General features: G+C 38.3%; 1 protein-coding gene and 1 long non-coding RNA gene across 2 annotated transcripts in view; one reads left to right on the top strand and one right to left on the bottom strand.

The window, feature by feature from the left end:
- Window positions 1-1,757: 1,757 nt before the first annotated feature.
- Window positions 1,758-18,172, top strand: LOC134742134 (uncharacterized). The gene is made up of 3 exons (XR_010127923.1): window positions 1,758-1,922; window positions 3,234-3,366; window positions 18,032-18,172. It is a non-coding gene; the product is annotated as an uncharacterized LOC134742134 (long non-coding RNA).
- Window positions 2,908-18,521, bottom strand: part of LOC134742133 (probable chitinase 10) — a 49,477-nt gene continuing 33,863 nt past the window's right edge. The window contains exons 28-50 of the mRNA XM_063675098.1: window positions 18,016-18,229; window positions 17,379-17,494; window positions 16,939-17,140; window positions 16,368-16,544; window positions 15,378-15,589; window positions 13,947-14,225; window positions 13,254-13,472; window positions 12,811-13,010; window positions 12,271-12,588; window positions 11,884-12,017; window positions 11,489-11,700; window positions 8,938-9,073; window positions 8,555-8,697; window positions 8,284-8,469; window positions 7,901-8,192; window positions 7,641-7,759; window positions 7,421-7,552; window positions 7,179-7,315; window positions 6,956-7,089; window positions 6,660-6,871; window positions 6,300-6,572; window positions 5,985-6,167; window positions 2,908-3,453 (exon numbers count right to left, since the gene is read on the bottom strand). Of these exons, the coding sequence (XP_063531168.1) occupies window positions 3,181-3,453; window positions 5,985-6,167; window positions 6,300-6,572; window positions 6,660-6,871; window positions 6,956-7,089; window positions 7,179-7,315; window positions 7,421-7,552; window positions 7,641-7,759; window positions 7,901-8,192; window positions 8,284-8,469; window positions 8,555-8,697; window positions 8,938-9,073; window positions 11,489-11,700; window positions 11,884-12,017; window positions 12,271-12,588; window positions 12,811-13,010; window positions 13,254-13,472; window positions 13,947-14,225; window positions 15,378-15,589; window positions 16,368-16,544; window positions 16,939-17,140; window positions 17,379-17,494; window positions 18,016-18,229 (4,503 nt within the window). The 3' untranslated portion in view covers window positions 2,908-3,180. The remainder of the gene's footprint in view (window positions 3,454-5,984; window positions 6,168-6,299; window positions 6,573-6,659; window positions 6,872-6,955; window positions 7,090-7,178; window positions 7,316-7,420; window positions 7,553-7,640; window positions 7,760-7,900; window positions 8,193-8,283; window positions 8,470-8,554; window positions 8,698-8,937; window positions 9,074-11,488; window positions 11,701-11,883; window positions 12,018-12,270; window positions 12,589-12,810; window positions 13,011-13,253; window positions 13,473-13,946; window positions 14,226-15,377; window positions 15,590-16,367; window positions 16,545-16,938; window positions 17,141-17,378; window positions 17,495-18,015; window positions 18,230-18,521) is intronic.

Raw genomic sequence — 18,521 nt, 5'->3', positions numbered from 1 at the left:
CCTACATGCTTTTGAAAAAGAGAAAATCAATGTAAAACGAATTGAATTTTCTCTTCGAAACAAGTGTAAATTCCTACGAAAATCTACTTAGTATCGAAGTCATTTTTATACACGAGCAATCTACAACGTTTGCTTATACTGTTGGTATACATTTGTGTTTATCAAATTCTACTTTAATTTTTTGTCAATTTTTTGAAAACTACTCTATATTACCGATGACGCGCGTTTGCAATCTCAGTACCGCGGCATAGCTTGAAGAGGTCGGAACTGTGTCGGTCGGCTCCGCACGTTTTCGACGGCGACAACGAGATTTTTTATCGTTGTGTGCGGCAGGCGCCGTGTAAAACGCTATACTGTGTGCGTGTAAACTGCGACTGAGAAACTTTGATCCGAGTACTGTATTTGTTTTTATAGTATTATAATATAGTATAGTAACATAACAAACTTCCGAACAACATTAAAAGTATTTGAAATGACTTGATATTTTATAGGTAGTAAATTAAAAAAAACAGCCAAGTGCGAGTTGGACTCGCGCACAAAGGGTTCCGTACTATTATGCACAAAACGGTAAATAAATCACGTTTGTTGTATGGGAGCCCCACTTAAATATCTATTTTATTCTGTTTTTAGGGTTCCGTACCCAAAGGGTAAAAACGGGACCCTATTACTAGGAGTCCGCTGTCTGTCTATCTGTCTATCCGTCTGTCACCAGGCTGTATCTCATGAACCGTGATAGCTAGACAGTTGAAATTTTCACAGATGATGTATTTCTGTTACCGCTATAACAACAAATACTAAAAACAGAATAAAATGTGGTATTTCCTATAAAAAGGGACCTTATTGTCGATGGCGCTTACGCCATTATAAATGATGCTCCGATATAACTAAGACTGAACTTGTATAAGTTTTGAGTATGTATTACTCATCCTCCTTATGAACCCTGGCAGTACCTAGTGGAACTAAGGTTTGGTTGACATATCAGTCAAATTTGACAGATTGACAGTTTTTGTCATTTTCAGTGAAAATTATCTTTTTGTGATAGAATTTAGCACCAAGTAACATTGTTAAGTGTAGATTTATACTATCTGTCAAAATGGACATTTTGTGACATTCTGACAGTTTTGGATCCCAGATCGAAACTGCTTGTCCAATTTTGATAGGACCTTCAACATTAGTAACAATCATTAAAAATAAAGGTATTATTACATACAAAATAAATTTAAAACATAATAAAATCATGGAGGTGTATAATGTCTCTAAGTGTCCAAAACTAAAATTAACTAAAACAATACAATCAAGCGAGAGCATGATGGTCTCTTGAGTCAGTTCTACTGGACACTAGTATGGTTATTTCACAGAAAAAGAAGACTAAAACAAAAACAAATATTGCTTAAATTTGTATCATACTATCAAGATCAAGCTACTGTCTTAAAGGGATCCTTATCGTCTATAAAATCTTTTACAGTATAGTACGCCTTACTAGACAAACAGCGCTTAACATGTGATTTAAATTTGTTATGTGGCAAATTTACTATGTCTGCGGGCACTTTGTTATAAAAGTGGCAGTAGAAGTGCGGGCACTTTGTGTCAAAATTGACATTTTGTGGCATTTTGACATTTTTGGATCCCAAATCGAAACGATTTGTCCGATTTTGATAGGACCTTCAACATTAGTCATGGGATGGAAAATGTAGTTTGACACATCTGTCAAAACTGTCAAAATTTTGTCTTTTTTAGTGAAAATTAACATGTTTTGTTAAAGTTTGGTACTAAGTGACATAGTTTAGTGTTGTTTGACATATCAGTCAAATTTGACAGATTGACAGTTTTTGTCGTTTTCAGTGAAAATTATCTTTTTGGGATAGAATTTAGCACCCAGTGACATTGTTAAGTGACGATTTATATTATCTCTCATTTCTGTGGTTAGTATGGCAGCTATTAAATCTATCACATATCCCCCTAAATAAGTCCCAGAAGCTTCAGTTTTGTTTGTGAATTTGAAACCTTGTCTTTTTTTATAAAAGTAAAAATAAAAATGGAAAATTATAAAGGCCTTTATAATAAATTTAATTTTGGAATAAGGCTTTTTGAAGTCGGGAGTTCGAGGGTTCGGGGTTCGTAGGTAGCAATCAATCGTACGAACATAATCTTCACATTAAAAACTTTTTGAAAAAACGTACTGTATTGTTATACCGTTATACCTATAATTAAGGTATTTTTAGATAACAGGAATAAAAATAAAAGAAAGAAAATTATTAAGAAACTTTCTATATTCTACAAAAAATATCACAATAATATTTCTGTACATGTTATGCTATCAGCCGGGCTAGCACATGATTGGCGCGAGAGTATCTCGCCGCGACATAGACTACCCGTCCCTCGTTAATTCATACAGTTAGTAAAAGACGGGTAGTCTATCTCGCGGCGAGATACTGTCGCGCCAATCATGTGCTCGGCCTACAGTACTTTCTAGTATTTTTCAATCTCATTTAGAAATAGTTGCCACAAAATTCACCAACGTGTTTTTTTCCATATAATGGACAGTAGGTAATTTTACATAGTTAATATCTTAAGTCCCCGGCAAGCTCGGCCGAATTACACCTTTTCATACAAACGTAGTTCCGCTCTCATTTTAAAACTACGTGTTGGATTGTAATGAAACTTTGCACGTACAATGACATGAGGTATATCTAGGTCTGTAATTAGTTTATATAGCTCCAGTTTATATAACAAACGAAATATAGAGCAAAAACAAGTTTTTCTGAAAAACTTAAATTCGCTGTATTTTTTTAACTATGGTATCTGAAGATTCTGAAGCTACATAAAATAATTATAGACATAGATATACCTTATCCTATTGTAAGTACAAAGTTTCAGAGCAAACGTTTGTATGGAGAACCGAGCTTGCGGGTCCCCGGCAAGGATTCATCGTTAACAGAAGAAAACAATCGACGGCATGTTAGGTCTGACAGACGTTTATGATTAACGATTCTTAATTTAAAAATTATTCATAAGTTCATAACGTATGCTATCTAGCAGTACCAATGGACAAACATTTCATTCTGTTCTTGTTTTCTCGTGTCAAAGAAATCCAATTACTAAAACGCTAAGAACTACGGTAAAAATGCATTCTGAGTTTACTCTAAAATTATCACCAATCTTGGAAATTATTAAAAACTTCTATATACATAAGGAAGGTGCTAACAGGGGTTCATGTACGGCTTGCTTCATAGCTGTCAGGAGTGGCCGCGGCACGCAGGAGCACGCGCCGCGCCAGTCGTCGAGGTCCATGGCCCAGAGCGCGGCGCCGCGCAGGCCCGCGCGCATGCCCAGTGACGTCATCAGGTGCACTTCCTCCGGAAGCAGGTATGACGCCCATTGCGATCCGTATACGGCATATGTGCCTTTTCGAGTGCGAGTTTCATGCCAGTCTTCTGGTTTGAAGGCGCAGCGCTGTGAAAAAAAATAAACACGCTCAATGGGTCCTACAGACCGGGAGTTTTGAAGGTCCAAAATAACTTTTGAAAGTAGTTCGCTTTAACATGAATCGTTTCCGAAAAATAAGCAGTGTATCTAAGTAATGCTTCCATATCGGTATGAAAGAGAGATTATCAATAAGGAACCCAAATCTTCGCATGACCGAAACTTTTTTTACGAAATACCTACCCACGAATTAATAAACTAGTGGATGTGAAATGACTCCTATTTAGTATGAAAACCAGTGTCGCTAAACTCACACATTCATAGCCACGTTAAAATACGTCACACACTTACAAAATTGCTCTGATTCGTAGCAACTTTCCATACCAAAAAGTTATTACCGGTGGACATTTCTCGAACGAATATCAACTGTAGGCTACATGAGTGACGGTTTAAATTATAATGTCAAAGCTATATGACATACGACTCTTTCATTATCTCATTCATCTCACAAAAGCTCGCTCAACGTTCACCTAATACAACTACTCAACACCAGATGGCGTTATTTTATATAATTTTAAAATCACTTACTTAGCAGGCGAGAAAAGGGCTAAAAAACCAGTATAAGTAAGGTCTAATTACGCATGGTTTGTTACGGATCTCACGGTCACGTTACACTGGTGTTTTCGAGACCTCTACACGCCTGCGAGTAGCTAACCGTTGGAACTTCTTTCCATTCGACGATATAGGGAGGGGACAGTGTAATCGGAGTGTTTTATCGATATTTGTGTGTTCAGTTAGGTATTGATATTTCATTACCGTATGTTTTAACACATTTAGATGATACTTTATTTATGATTATAATATAGGTAGTGATAATCGTGATTGTATGAAAAATAATATGTAGTACAGTACAACAAATATCTAACTAGAAATTTGTTTCTTATTAATTGACCAACTAGGTTGTTAATGTGAACATTAAATATATCTTAAAGTCAAACAGATAAAATCATAGTTCTTTAAAGGTCTATTAACTCGGTATTGCTGTTATTTTGTGATCACAAATCTGCAATTACTTACATAGGTAAGTATTCGTCTTTAACAATATATTTACTTGTAGCAGCATTTAAGGCCAATCTAGACGGGACAACCTGATTAAATTGTCAAATTAATTGTATGGTGTGAAAGCATACATGAAACTGGCTCATCGATCCCACTTGATTTGATTGTAAGATTGTGACCTATCAAATCAGGAAGGGGGGCGGCAAAATTCCAATATTTCACGCTAGTTTGCGTGGTACACTTTTTATTAATTAAGTGAGCCCGAATGTCACTAATAATTACTAAATTAGTAACTAAGTTTTAGGCGTGTGGACGCTAGATGAGATGTATGGCAATTTTATCCCCAGAAATCTTTCTCTAAGAAATGCTCCTAGCAAATGGTGCTATATTTTTGCGGAAACTAATTTTCTTGCCCAGTAGCATTGACCCATTTATTTTTAATATCGGCATCTTGTGTTAACCTACAATAATTAATAATAAAGAAATAGAAAATATAAAACGTTTATTCATGGCACATTGCATGCATTGTACGCATAAGTGCATTAAGTACCTAGTCTAATTATATTAACGATGAAAATATGATGGGTGTAAAAAACAAAAACGTATGTAAAGGAATACGAAGGTTTGAAAGGTTGCCATGAAATGACCCCGACTTAACTTAGTGCTTGATGACCAGAGCTGCCATATTTACTAAGACATTGATTATCCCAAATAATAATTAGAAACGTGTCTAAAATAATAATTTATTACCGAACTACCAAACATCAAACTTGAAATATCGTAACTTTAACTTTATCGATATAAATATCGACATTGCGCAGCATCTGAGTAGCGAAGTTATTTGACATTTAGGATAGCGAATATTCCAGATAAACGTAAAGAATAGTGACAAAGGATTGTGAACTCTAAGTTCTAACTGATAAAATATAGATTTACTTAACGAACATTCGTAAATAATGCAATAGAAACAGATTTTTCGTATTTATCGGATTATATTTAAATAAATAACCACCGGTGATAGGAAATACCTCCACGTGAAAGATTTTTTAAACCGCTGTGATTTCTGCAGCTTAATACTGCACAATACGGCATTTTAAATTTAATTATCAATTTTTGTTAGACGAGCGTACGTACGACGTGAATGTCATTCGAGCATGAAGTTTACACAACAACTGAGCATAGTCTGTGCATAAAGTGAGTCGGTCGCTACTAACTGTCGGATAGACGGGAACGCCCACTTGCCATCTCCATCCTACTCCGTGTACCTACCTATATGAAATTAAAGAGGTAACAAGGACAAAGTACAATGTGCGAATTTCTTACTCGCGAGTATCTGGCAACGCAACATCTGGTACGATTTCTATTTCATATTCGTATTGTCATAAAGAGACTAAGTTGTCGGCCTATATGCTTATATAACCTGACAACTGAGTATAAATATAACACAGACTTAGATATTACTTAATTTTAGTATTTTTATTTAATTATCTACAAAGACATACCTCATGATAAGCTAAAAAGCCTGGAACTCCGGTGAAGGGTCCAGGTGCGCCGGGGCCGAACACGGGAGCGCCTACCTCGCGGTTAGTCACTGTTCTTAGCGAATACGTCCTGGCATAAGCTGGGATTCCAAGCACTAGCTGTCTGCCTGGCACTACGCTAGACCAGTATTCCACAGTTGTGTTCTGAAACAATAGGTTAACATCATCAGCATCTTGAGAGCTCTGTTGGGGACAATTGAAGGCTCTTCCTGCATTTATATAACTTTTGCTACTTTAGATAAGTACTAGGTTAGAAACAATATCAAAGATACTTACGAAGTTATTGTCCCACTGTTCCGTTGTCTCCAAAGGCACCAAATACCCTGTCCGTCCACTGGAAGTAGTGTAGTAATCATTAGCAGCGATTGCTAGCCAATCAACATTTTCTTTGAGCACTGCGTGATCATAAGCTGTAGAAGCTATTTCAGGTGATGCCGCGACCATGGCGGATAACTCCATGTCGTAAAACCGAAGCTTTTGCGATAGCTCTATCAGCAATGAACTGAAGTTGTCCCGCTCTGCGAGTTGTCTATGAGATGAGCATGGGACCTGCGAACAATGTCAAAATGACCATGACCATGTGTACAATAATAGATATTAGTATTTGTATTAATTATTATGAAAACCGAAACTGACCTGATTACAACCGGGATACTGCCAGGCAATTTGCAACCCATCAAAATTCCATTTCCGCAAGAATCTGTAAACAGATCTGCTGAACTTCTTTCTGTTTTGTGGGGTTGAAGCCATTTCATGCCACTTTTCTTCCTCTGAGTCTTCGAGACCACCAACGCCCAAGATCACCTTCACTCCAGTATGCCGGAGACTTGTAACTTTTCCGTAGAAGTCTACAATTATCAATGAAATAATATTTTAATGGCAATATAAGATTAAATTTACATTTCTATATTTAAAACGAGATCATTTTTTACCATATTCTACGTCTAGTTCCGAATTTCCAGGGATCAATTTAAAAGACTTTTTGTCAAGATTGGCCCAGGCATAAATTACATGGGTACACATGGAAACGTCTAATTGATCCGGACCAAAACTTCCATTTTCACGTCTGTAATAAATAAAATTACTATGGTATGAGTTAGCAAACAATTAGTGGATAAACGTTCCAGTAAAGCTGAAATTAAGAGTAGCTCTGACCTGTAATAAGCCCAGTCAGTGAAATAACACCCAACAATCGGTTTTTCTTCCGAGTCCACGACAGTACCTTCCCCAGCAGTTATTCTTAGATTCGCTTTGGTCCTGCATCGGGATTTATGTGGTTCATCGCAGTGATTCTGCAATAGAAAACAATTAGTTAGACCGATGGATGTAATTAGTTATGGATGGATGTAATAATAACATGGATAATGAAGAAACAATTGTACATCAAAATTACTTACTCCATTCCAAAGTAAACCATCCGGACAAGTAAGCTGCATGTATACTCCGTTGAAACATAGGTAATATTTATTGCAATTCGTGTCGTCGCCTCTAAACATCATTCCAGAGCAAGGTCTGCCATCGAGATAGCCCTGTAAAACGAATAATTATAATTACATAATTCGTAATGCAATGTCTCTTTAGAATATGTGTTCGACGCATTGGTGAGAGGAACCTTACACTTGTCTGAATGTCGGACACTTCAGGAATAGCTGGCGCAGATTCACCAGACTCCGCTTCACTGGACGTATCGGTTATTGCGCCTTCTGTGACAGCTGTCGGTACTGTTGCACCCGGTACTGTGGATATAAATAAATATCAGTGTTAAATCAATTTCATGACCCCGATCGTAGACATATCTTTTAAGTAGTTCAAATTGCTGTCTCTGTTAAGTTGGTCAAGGTGTGATTAACATAACATTTCGCTGAAATGATACTGACCTTCCTGAAGTTCACAAGGTGGTGGAGCCTCCTTGCCCCTCAGCACGTGGTTTATACTGCTCAACAGCGGATTCTTGCCACAGCCGCAGTACTGGCCCGTGAAGTCGTCCAAGTCTAGAGCCCACACCATATTTCCTCCGAGTCCCATTGCACGTGCATACTCCGCTTTATGGCGCGCCATGAAATCGTCGTCGAAAGACACCCACTGGTCGTCGCGCGTTGCGTATGGACCCATGCGGCCACCAGGGTCTCTGACCACTCGCCAGCCATAAACTCTAATGCGTTCGCATATCTGTCAGAAATAGGCCATAAGAACGTATGTGAGAGAAGAATCTTTTTAGAATCAATGTTTGGTGTGGTACATTTTATAAGCCAAACTTTACCTCGTAGAAAGCTAAGAAGCCCCTGGCTCTAGTCTCTTCTCCAGGCTCACCGCCAGCGTCTGCGGGTGCGCTTAGGCCGTTCGCAGAGTTGTCTAGGAGAGAGAAAGACTGCCCGTACATGGGCACTCCCAGAACTAGCTTCTGTCGAGCTGCACCTTTCTGGATCCAGTAGTTGACAGTGAAGTTCTGTAAAAGAATGTGATGTATGTATGGTAACTAATTCATAGAGTTTTGGCTACCATAAATAATGATGTCTTTTTTTTTAACTTACTGCGTTGAAAGTAGAGTCATCGTCGTCTTCGCGAGCATACATGGGCGCAATGTGACCGGTCTTCTTGTCCCATTGGCCGTGGTAGTCATATGTCATGAGTGCTATCCAGTCCAAGTTTTTAGACAAGGTTGGCACATCGTATGCTGTGTAATACAATTACAATTTACTCCATTAATTAAATTTTAAGTTTTTTACACTAATGTTTTTTACACTAAAACACCTATGCTGCATTGCTTGAAAAATTTAAAAAAAGAATACATCCATAGTTGGCAAGCAGACCCCAGGCTCCCATGAGCCATGGCAAAATGCCGGGATAACGCGAGGAAGCTGATGAATACATCCATAATTTTAAATAAACTGCTGCTGCTGCTGCTGCTGCTTACCATAATCGATGACTCGTTTGCTTCCAGAAACGGCGGTAGATAAAAGAAGTCCTCGGGGGTCGAAAGCAGAGCGAAGCTCTTTTACTAAGCTGGCAAACCCTTGCTTGTCGGAATAGGGTCCCTTTTCGCATTCCACCTGTAATCATACCATTGTTGCTGTTGAGATTGTTACTAATTTGTAGTGTTATTGAGGGGAAAAAAATCTGATAGATATATTTATATACTTACTTGAAAAATATGAAAAGCCCCGGGGAAGACGGTGTAACCAACGACATCATAAAGGCAATACAAGAACCTTTAACTCCTCTTCTGAGAGCTCTATTCAATGAAATAATAATTCAAGAAAAAATACCTAAAGAATGGGAAACCTCGACTATTACATTATTATTCAAAAAAGGAGATCCATGCAAAATAAATAATTACCGCCCTATAAGTCTGCTGCAATCTATGTATAAGCTGTTTACGACTGTAATCTTAAACAGAATACGAAAAACACTAGATTTTGAACAACCAGTAGAGCAAGCAGGCTTCAGGCGCAACTACTCGCCGATCGACCACATATTTTTCACTCTAAAACAAGTAATAAAGAAGTACAGCGAATATAACAAACGACTCTACATCGCTTTCGTGGACTACACAAAAGCTTTTGACACAATTTCGCACGAAAAGCTATGGATCGCACTCGAAGAACAAGGCGTCGACAGCAAGTATATAAATATTCTTTCAGAAATATATAACAGAGGAAAGTCTCTAATTAAATTAGAAAGAAAAGGAGAATATTTCGAAATTAAACGTGGCGTAAGACAGGGAGACCCAATCTCGCCCAACTTATTTACGGCTCTACTAGAATACATATTTCGAAGACTGGACTGGCAAAACTGTGGTATTTCCGTAAATGGAGAACGGCTTCATCACCTACGTTTCGCAGATGATATAGTTTTGATGACAGAAAACCACGACGAGCTCGTATACATGTTGAAAACCTTACAAATTGAAAGTGAAAAGTGTGGTTTAGAAATGAACCCGGAAAAGACCTGTATTATGACCAACGGCGATGCTATTTCTACGACAATATCATCCAAAAATATAGAATACGTAAAAAAATACATATACCTTGGTCAAAATATAACTGTCAAGGATCGCGACCAGGTTCAAGAAGTCGAGAGACGCATTAAAAAAGCCTGGCAGGCGTACTGGTCGCACAAACACATATTTAAGTCGAAATTAAACATCAAATTAAAGAAAAAAGTTATGGACTCTGTAGTAACACCTACCCTATTATATGGATGCCAAACTTGCCCATTAACTAAAGAACTTGTCCAAAAACTCAAAGTGTTTCAAAGATCAGCCGAAAGGAGTATGTTAAATATCAGGCTAACAGATAGAGTACGCTGTACAGATATCCGCCGTCGCACAAATATAATAGATGCAGCGGAAATGGCTTGCAAATTAAAATGGCGATGGGCTGGACACAGGGACCGGACAACCCTTTCCGCGATAAAACCCTTTCAATGGGCGACACTTAAACACGGCTAACACATTGAAAGACTTTCCCTTTTAAACTGCAAGCCCATTCATACCCTTACCTTTGACTAACCCTTATTGAAAAGCTAACCAAATATAAGGCTAGCCCTTAATAAGGGTTACCCTTATCTTTAAGCGCTTTTTATAAAGGTTTCCCTTTGCGTGAAAGAGACAGGATTAGTATATATCTACGGTAGTGTATGAAAAGGAAAGAAAATACGTGCCTAGTCAAAGAACGCCGCCGTCGCCGCCGACGATCGCTCGGATTCGAAGTAATGTGTGCTTTATGAACAAGGTAGACGACTTAAATTAGCACGCTTATATGCTAAAAGGGAAGCCCTTTATAAGGCTAACCCTTATAAGCAATATGCAAGGTGTTGGTGAGCGGATGATAAGGGTTTTGTAAGGGTATTTGGGCTACCGATTACTCAAATGTGGTAGCTTTATATAAGGGTTTTTAAAACCAAAACAAAGGGTTTCGTCTGGCAAAGGGTATGGTGAGTTAAGCCTTATGCAATACCCTTATAAAACCCCGATAAGGGATAGCGGGCCGGTCCCTGGCTGGACACACGGCTCACACTAATGATGGACGATGGAGCGAGAAAATCCTGCACTGGTACCCGCGCGGCTCTACGCGGCACGCGTACCGCCCGCGGCGACGCTGGCGAGATGACATCGTTGCCGAGGCGGGCATCACCTGGTCCCGAGTAGCCACCGACAGAAACGAGTGGAACAGGAGGGAGGAGGCCTATGTCCGAAAATGGACAGCCCAATAGATAGTTGTAGATTTAAGAAAATTATTATAATAAAACAAATACTAGAATTTAAAATTATCACCATATATAAATTAATTTCTAATGCTATAAATACAAATGGTAAAATTGATGCTAACTTGTTAACTAAATATAAATAATCATTTATGTTATGTTTTTAGTGTAGTAAATATATCGATGCATGGAATGTTAATAATGTAATCTATTGGAATAAACGGCTTAATTATTATTTATGATTATTAATTATTACTTACTTGCCAGCACTTAGGATACTCCCAATCTAGGTCCAGTCCGTCGAAGCCAAACTGCTCGAGGAAGTCTATCGCGTGTACAACGAACTTTTTTCTAGCCGACGGGTTATTAACTAGACGCGAGTACTTGTCGCCAGCAGAATCATTCCAGCCGCCTAGACCAATTACGACTCTCACACCTCGGCTCTTTAGTGCAGTTACCTTTTCATAGAATTCTGCAAGATAAAATTAATTCGAAGCACAAGAACTATGTTTTGAATTAACTAGGCACAGTCAAATTATTTAATTTCCTACCCATTTTGTACTTTGTCACAGTGAGAATAGTATGAATTCTCTAGCGACTTTCAAATTGATTGATGATTTTCGATTATTTTATTATTTAGGTGCTTGTTACATACTGTTTTCAATATCCAAAGATGTGTCGTGTGGTTTCATAACTAATGTGTCAGTGTCGAGGACAGCAAATGCGTAAACAACATGAGTGCACAGTGAAGGATCGATGTCACTCGGAGTATATTTTCCTGGTACTGGTCTGAAAGTGAGACAATTGAGAAATTTGTGAATCATTAGATTTATTCACACGTGTAATTATTTCAATTTGAATAGAATATGTAGTTAGATAGGCATTAAAGAGAAAAGATAGAAGGCAACGTTAGTATGGTTACTGAGGTAGATAGTATCTAAATTATTATTTTTCTTATACAACTATTAGTCAGGTAAAATCAGTTAGTTCGGTACAATTAAACTACATTAGAGTATCATAAAAAATCAGTCCAATAACTAACCTGTACCAAGCCCAATTGGTGTAATAACAGACTACTTTGTATCTTTCTTCAACATGTGGTACTGTAGGTTTTTTTGTAGTTTGAACAATAGGGCTCATTTGTGAAGTAGGTCTCATAGGACGTACGGTAGTTGTCCAGGTCGGTTTGTTATAACCGGGCCTTACTTCTATGTCATCAAGATCATCGTAGTCATCTATTGATGGTCTGCTTGTGGTTGATGGATAGGTCGGCTGTGGATGAACGGGCTTCAATTCTATTTTAGGATTCAGTAAACCTTTCTTGATGGTGTTGAGCAAAGGGTGTTTTCCTTGTCCACATCTAGAATTATATATTAAGTATAATGATTTATTCGCCATGCTGTGCTATTGATTATATAAGCACTTTATTGTACGAAAAAGAAAGGAATCCAGGTTACATCAGATAAAAGTAGTACAAAGGCGAACTTATCCCTAAGAGGGATCTTTTCCAGTTAACCTAAATAAATAAATAGGGTTCAAAAACAAAACCATTATTTATGATTATTTACAAGGCTGTACTTACCTGTTTCTAAAGTCATCAAGATCAAGTGCCCAAATCATACCGCCTCCAAGATTCAAAGACTTAATAAACTCCGTTTTCTGCTTAACAATATCCATGTCATCAAAACCAACCCACTGATTGCCTTTGTAAGCGTATGGGCCCATTCTTCCATAAGGATCCTTTTCCATTATCCATCCTTGACTCCTAATTCGGTCACAGATCTGGAATAATTGGAATGACAAGTTAATAAAAGGTACATTATGATTAAATTAAGATAATTAACAGGTCTTCGATTTAATGTAACGGAAAGTTCAGATAAGGGCGAAACATGCTTATCGAAGATCCTTACGTATTTCAGAACACGTTAGGACTCATTATTTTTTATATAATGTATGTTAAATCCACGTATAATATCTTTCGTAGAGATCAGGGTTTTAAGTACTTATCAAGGTTGTTTAAATTACCTCATAATAAGCCAAGAAACCCTTGGCTCTAGTGTATTCGCCCGCTTCACCTCCTGTAACAGCGGGTACGTTCAACCCGGTAGCATCTTTCCTACCAAGCAGGTCTGGATCCGTGTCCCACTGGACCCCGGTCGTGAATGTTTGTCCGTACATCGGAATACCCATTACGAGCTTCCTTGATGGCGCGCCTTTGGACATCCAATAGTGGATGGTGTAATTCTAAAATAAAATATAAGTACCTATGTAAAATATGTGTGTGGAGACCGCGTATCAGCAAACGTATAGCGTAGGACGCCCTCAAACTAGATGGAGCGATGACCTTAGCAAGGCAGCTGGCAAGAGCTGGATCAGAGTAGCCGCAGATCGTGCTCAATAACGTTCAATAGGAGAGGCCTATGTCCAGCAGTGGACGAGAGTAGGCTGATGATGATGATGATGAAAAATCATATAGGTACGATCAATCGAATGAAATTCTGATCAGGCAAGGCAGCCCACGATTCAATTTTTGAGTTTTGTTTTTAATCTTTTTTTTTTCAATTATTGATCAAAATATTAAAAAAAAATACATGTAAATTTTGCTTGTTCTTATTCTATACTATACATTATTATTAGGTACATTAGGTAATATCATTATCATACAATTACAATACGAGTAGGTACATCACAGATTCAACAATTGAAAGGGATACGTACAGCGTTAAAATAAGTAGTATCATCATCAGGATGATAGTAGAGTGGCGCCACATGTCCAGTCTTCTTATCCCACTGTCCATGATAATCGTAGGTCATCACAGCGATCCAATCCAGGTATCTTGCCAGCACAGGAACGTCGTAGCCCTCATCTATGACCTTCTTGTTGGGGGACACAGCAGATGACAGAAGCAGGCCTTTAGGTTTCATTACCGCCGATAACTCACGGACTAGATCCGAAAATCCTTCTTTATCGGAATCGGGACCCTTTGAGCAATCCACCTGAAAGGAAAAGTTTTCACATTTTTTTTACAATAGAGCAACCAACCGTAGAACTAGACGCCTTTGTCCCATTTGGGCAAATTGCGTCTTTTTAAAATAATTTATAAACAATTACGACAAAACTTTTCAAACCTTATGAAAATTGACATAAATTTCATAATACAGTATTTTAGAAGGTATAATCAATACAAGGGGCCAAAAACAGCAATTGTCAACATCAAGTAAAAAATAATATAATTTGGGTAAATGCGTCCCTAATTTGTAGACGCATTTGTCCAAACCTAATTTCCAGGTGCTGTAAACCTTTTTAGTCGTTTAAAGAACGAATGTTAAGAAAATTGGAGGTTTTGTTTTAGTGCGGGCGAAAGCGTTTCTGGTAAAAAAAAACTGGAAAATGTAGGTATTCTTTATATTGCAAAACTTGACAAGCAAAAAGAAAGTTCCGTTCCGTAGAAAAGCTAGAATTAGAAAATTTTGTATGGTCGAAGGGCTGAAATTTTAACTTTGCGAGCTTTTCTACTGACGAAACGTTTTTGAATAGCTGCTAAAACTACGTATCAAGTATACTGGTAAAACTACGTATCTAGTAAAAAGGTTGTTGACCACTGACATTGGGGCAAATGCGTTACATAGACGCAATTACCTCAACATTATTGACGCATTTTGCCAAGTAAAAAAATATCCTCCGAGAATTTGACATGGTTTTTTTTCCAAAACAGAAGTATTATTAGCATATTATTAGTTTACTTAATACAAATTGTGGTTTGCATATCTCAGTTAATTAATATTGAGCACATTTATTACTAAATATTACCAAAGATCTAAAAAAAAAACAAGGATTTAAACGGATTTTGTGGACTTACCTCATACACCGTGTAGGTCTGGGGTGAAACTAATTCATAAAATAGCCAACTATTTGAATTTTGAATACGATTCGGTAAAACGCCCTCTAAGCCTCTATGTTACGTGATGTCCTCCAAGTAGTTCTGGCCTTTTTCTCTAGATGGAGGGAGCTGTAGTAACTAACGTTGTTAAAAAAATAACTCGAATAGACGTAATAACCCTATAGTGGCAATTGGCAATTAACCCGGTTGACCTTACATTACATCAGATACATTCCTGCAAGTAAATCATAGTTCCAAAATCAATTACCTGCCAACACTTAGGATATTCCCAGTCTAAGTCAAGTCCATCGAAGTTGTACGTCTCAATGAACTGCACAGCGTGCGTGACGAAGCGGGCTCGAGCTATAGGATCGTTCACTAGCTTCGAGTATTTGTCTCCTTTGGAGTCGTTCCAGCCGCCCAGAGCCAAGGAAACTTTGACACCGTAGCGCTTGTACTCGACCACTCGTTCGTATAAACCTGCAAATGTTGCAATACTTTCAAAGGGCATCGAAATGACTAAATAATGTACCTCGAATCAATAATAAAGCGAGACAGCTAAAATCACGGTTAAAAGATGCTGTCAAAGTGGTGCTCATTTGGATGGCCTGAACTACATATATCATTCTGAAACTAACTTGCGGCTCACGCATCTTGCCAAGTATGATCACCTTCATGACTAAGGTGCAAAGTGTGCAAACATACTGTGCATCGTTAGTCGTGTTTGTAAAAGATCCTATAGGTAGTAGGTATATACTCGACATAACCATCATCAATCTTCCTTGCCGCATCCGGCAATGGCGACCCCATCAACAATTCTTATCCGGATTATGAAATGCCCTTATGTGTATACCTATATATACATTAGGGCATTTCATAATCCGGATATATATATAGTTAGTTCCTACTTGTATATGTAATTGTATAATACTGCTGTAATTTAAGCTTATTGTACCTACTACTGTTTTTTTTTACTGCGACAATAAATGATTTTTTATTTTATTTATTTAAAGTAGCTCGCAAAATCAAACTTTTTCCTGAAGACGCGGTCACACGATGCGCAATGGAGTTGTCCAGTCGAGTTGCGGGTGTAGGTTACGTGTAGGAGAGCTTAGGTCGTGTCTTGCGGATATGACGCTTAGCATCTAGGTTTTCCAGACGCTGCTGCTAACATTTATCTACTTTCTTATGAACACACACGACATAAATGTAAGGTAAATCATAGGTTTTTTTTAGCATTGAGATATTGGTAACTTACTATTATCATAGTCCGCCCAAGAATCATGCGCCGTGATGAGACCATCGCTGCCGAGTACAGCGAAACCGTAGACGATGTGCGTACATAGAGTTGGGTCGATATCTTCCGGCCCGTACTTGCCCAGGCCTGGTCGGTACCACGCCCAGTTCGTGTAGTAGCAGACTACCTTGTATTTAGCTGAAAATATAGATTAGATTAGAATGTAGAACTTTTTATGGCATTGAGAGCACGCTTCAGAGAAGGAAATCTGTTCCAGCATTTAGTAGCAACTTACCTACCTGTTGATAGTTAAGATCGATATGGTGCTACAAAATGTTACTAAACATTGCGATACAAAGGACAAGAAGATTGAAGAAACCTCAAACACCTTATTCAGACACCTTCCGATTCTTACGAAATAATATGAACTTTAGAGGCTGGATAAACCAGTTAAACAAGTAAAGTTAACACAGTTGTCAATTGTTAATAAAACCAAAGTATGTTTTCTAGGTGAAGTGATGGTGCACACTCTTTCGCAAATTTATTTGAAATATTTAATGGGTAGGTAGTTCAATCTGTCGGTAGTACTTACTTTTTAGAAGAGATGGTTTACTAGGCACTTCTGGTTGTGTGGGAGTGGGCGTAGAAACAATTGGACGTGCCGGTTCAATGTGATCTATATGCTCGTGGTCAATAGCGGGTTTGGAAGGCATTTCCACCATCGGCCGTGTTGTTGTCATTCCACTCTTGCTTTTGCATTTCGCGCTCTTGGGCCAATCGCAGATTTGTTTTTCCTAAAATGCAAATATCGGTTGAAAAATGACAATTCGGACGAAATTACATAAATATGTACTTATTGAATCTTCAAAAAAGGCCTCTCACATACACAACAACATTCGTTATGGACATGACATGAATGTCAGCGTAATTAAAAATTTAATTTGATTTGTTTCATTCGCCTCTTTCTTAATTTGAAGACCTATTATAGGTATATTATAGCATGCGTTGGTGTTTGGTAGGCTTTGTTCTCACCTCATTCCAATGAAGGCCAGCGCTGCAAGGGAACTCCTGGAACTTTCCAAAGAGACAGTGTCTGTAGCGAGTGCAGACTCCTTCAACCTTGGCGTATTCACCACTTTCGCATATTTCTATGGATCGACAAAGCATTATTAAGTCCTTTTTTATGATGTCGTATTATTAAAATTTCATTAGGTATTGTTATCACAATTAACATGTACGGTTGCAACTTACCTACGACGGAGTATAAAAAGGCATGTCGCATGCAGGATAGGTGGAAATGAAACGTTAAAAAGTTATCGGATCAATTAATTTATTATGTATTTACAGGTATATATTAAAAATATTATCACTATGTTATTTTATCTACAGCGGCCGCTGATATCACCATACACTACCTATCTATTTTTTTGCTATCTACTAAAAGTTAGATGAAAAATATGTGATGCCTATTCACAGCAAACTGGTTTATTTACATGAGTCTATACATATAAGTAAGATACCCGTATTTTAAGTTACCTAGGTAATTGTTATTAAGACTCAAACGACTTGGTCGCGGATACATGCTTTGCCATACAGTTCAAAAACATTTTGTTGCGAAAGTGCACAATAAGCTTTCAATAACCGGCGTCGAGATGTTTAGTCTACTAACTTGTCTGGTCCTGTAGCTGCATGGAGATGGAGACGGGCGCGGCGGGGTGCATGTTCCGGCGGTCGCCGCACGAGTCCTTGCGCGGGAAGTCGCACTGGCCGTTGGGTCCCCACACCAGCCCGGGCGCGCAGCTCTGCGCCACCAGCTGGCCGTTCACGCACACGTAGAACTTCTCGCACTGAGGGTGCGGGTGGTAAGTGCCGGTTTGGCAGTGCTGCGGAACAATAGAATAAATATCACACATGTACTCGTTAAAGGACAAGAAACACTCGCAAATAGACATATCTACCTACAATCATACATATGATTTCACTTGGTAATTTTTTCGAGTGCTCATTGAATATTTAGCTTATAAAGAGTTTCCTAACAATTTTAATATTGTCTTTTATTGTTGTTGTGGTAGGCTTCCGTAGCTTAGTTGGTTAAGAGATGCAGGGATTACAGAGGTCGCGGATCCAAATCCTGCCCTGCCGAACCGGAAGCGTATTTTTTCCCTTTTTCCTTTA

This window comes from Cydia strobilella, chromosome 6 (genome assembly GCF_947568885.1).
Source record: "Cydia strobilella chromosome 6, ilCydStro3.1, whole genome shotgun sequence".
Lineage (NCBI taxonomy): Eukaryota > Metazoa > Arthropoda > Insecta > Lepidoptera > Tortricidae > Cydia > Cydia strobilella.
The sequence above is the reverse complement of the archived record's forward strand: the minus strand, read 5'-3'. Positions and strand labels throughout refer to the sequence as shown.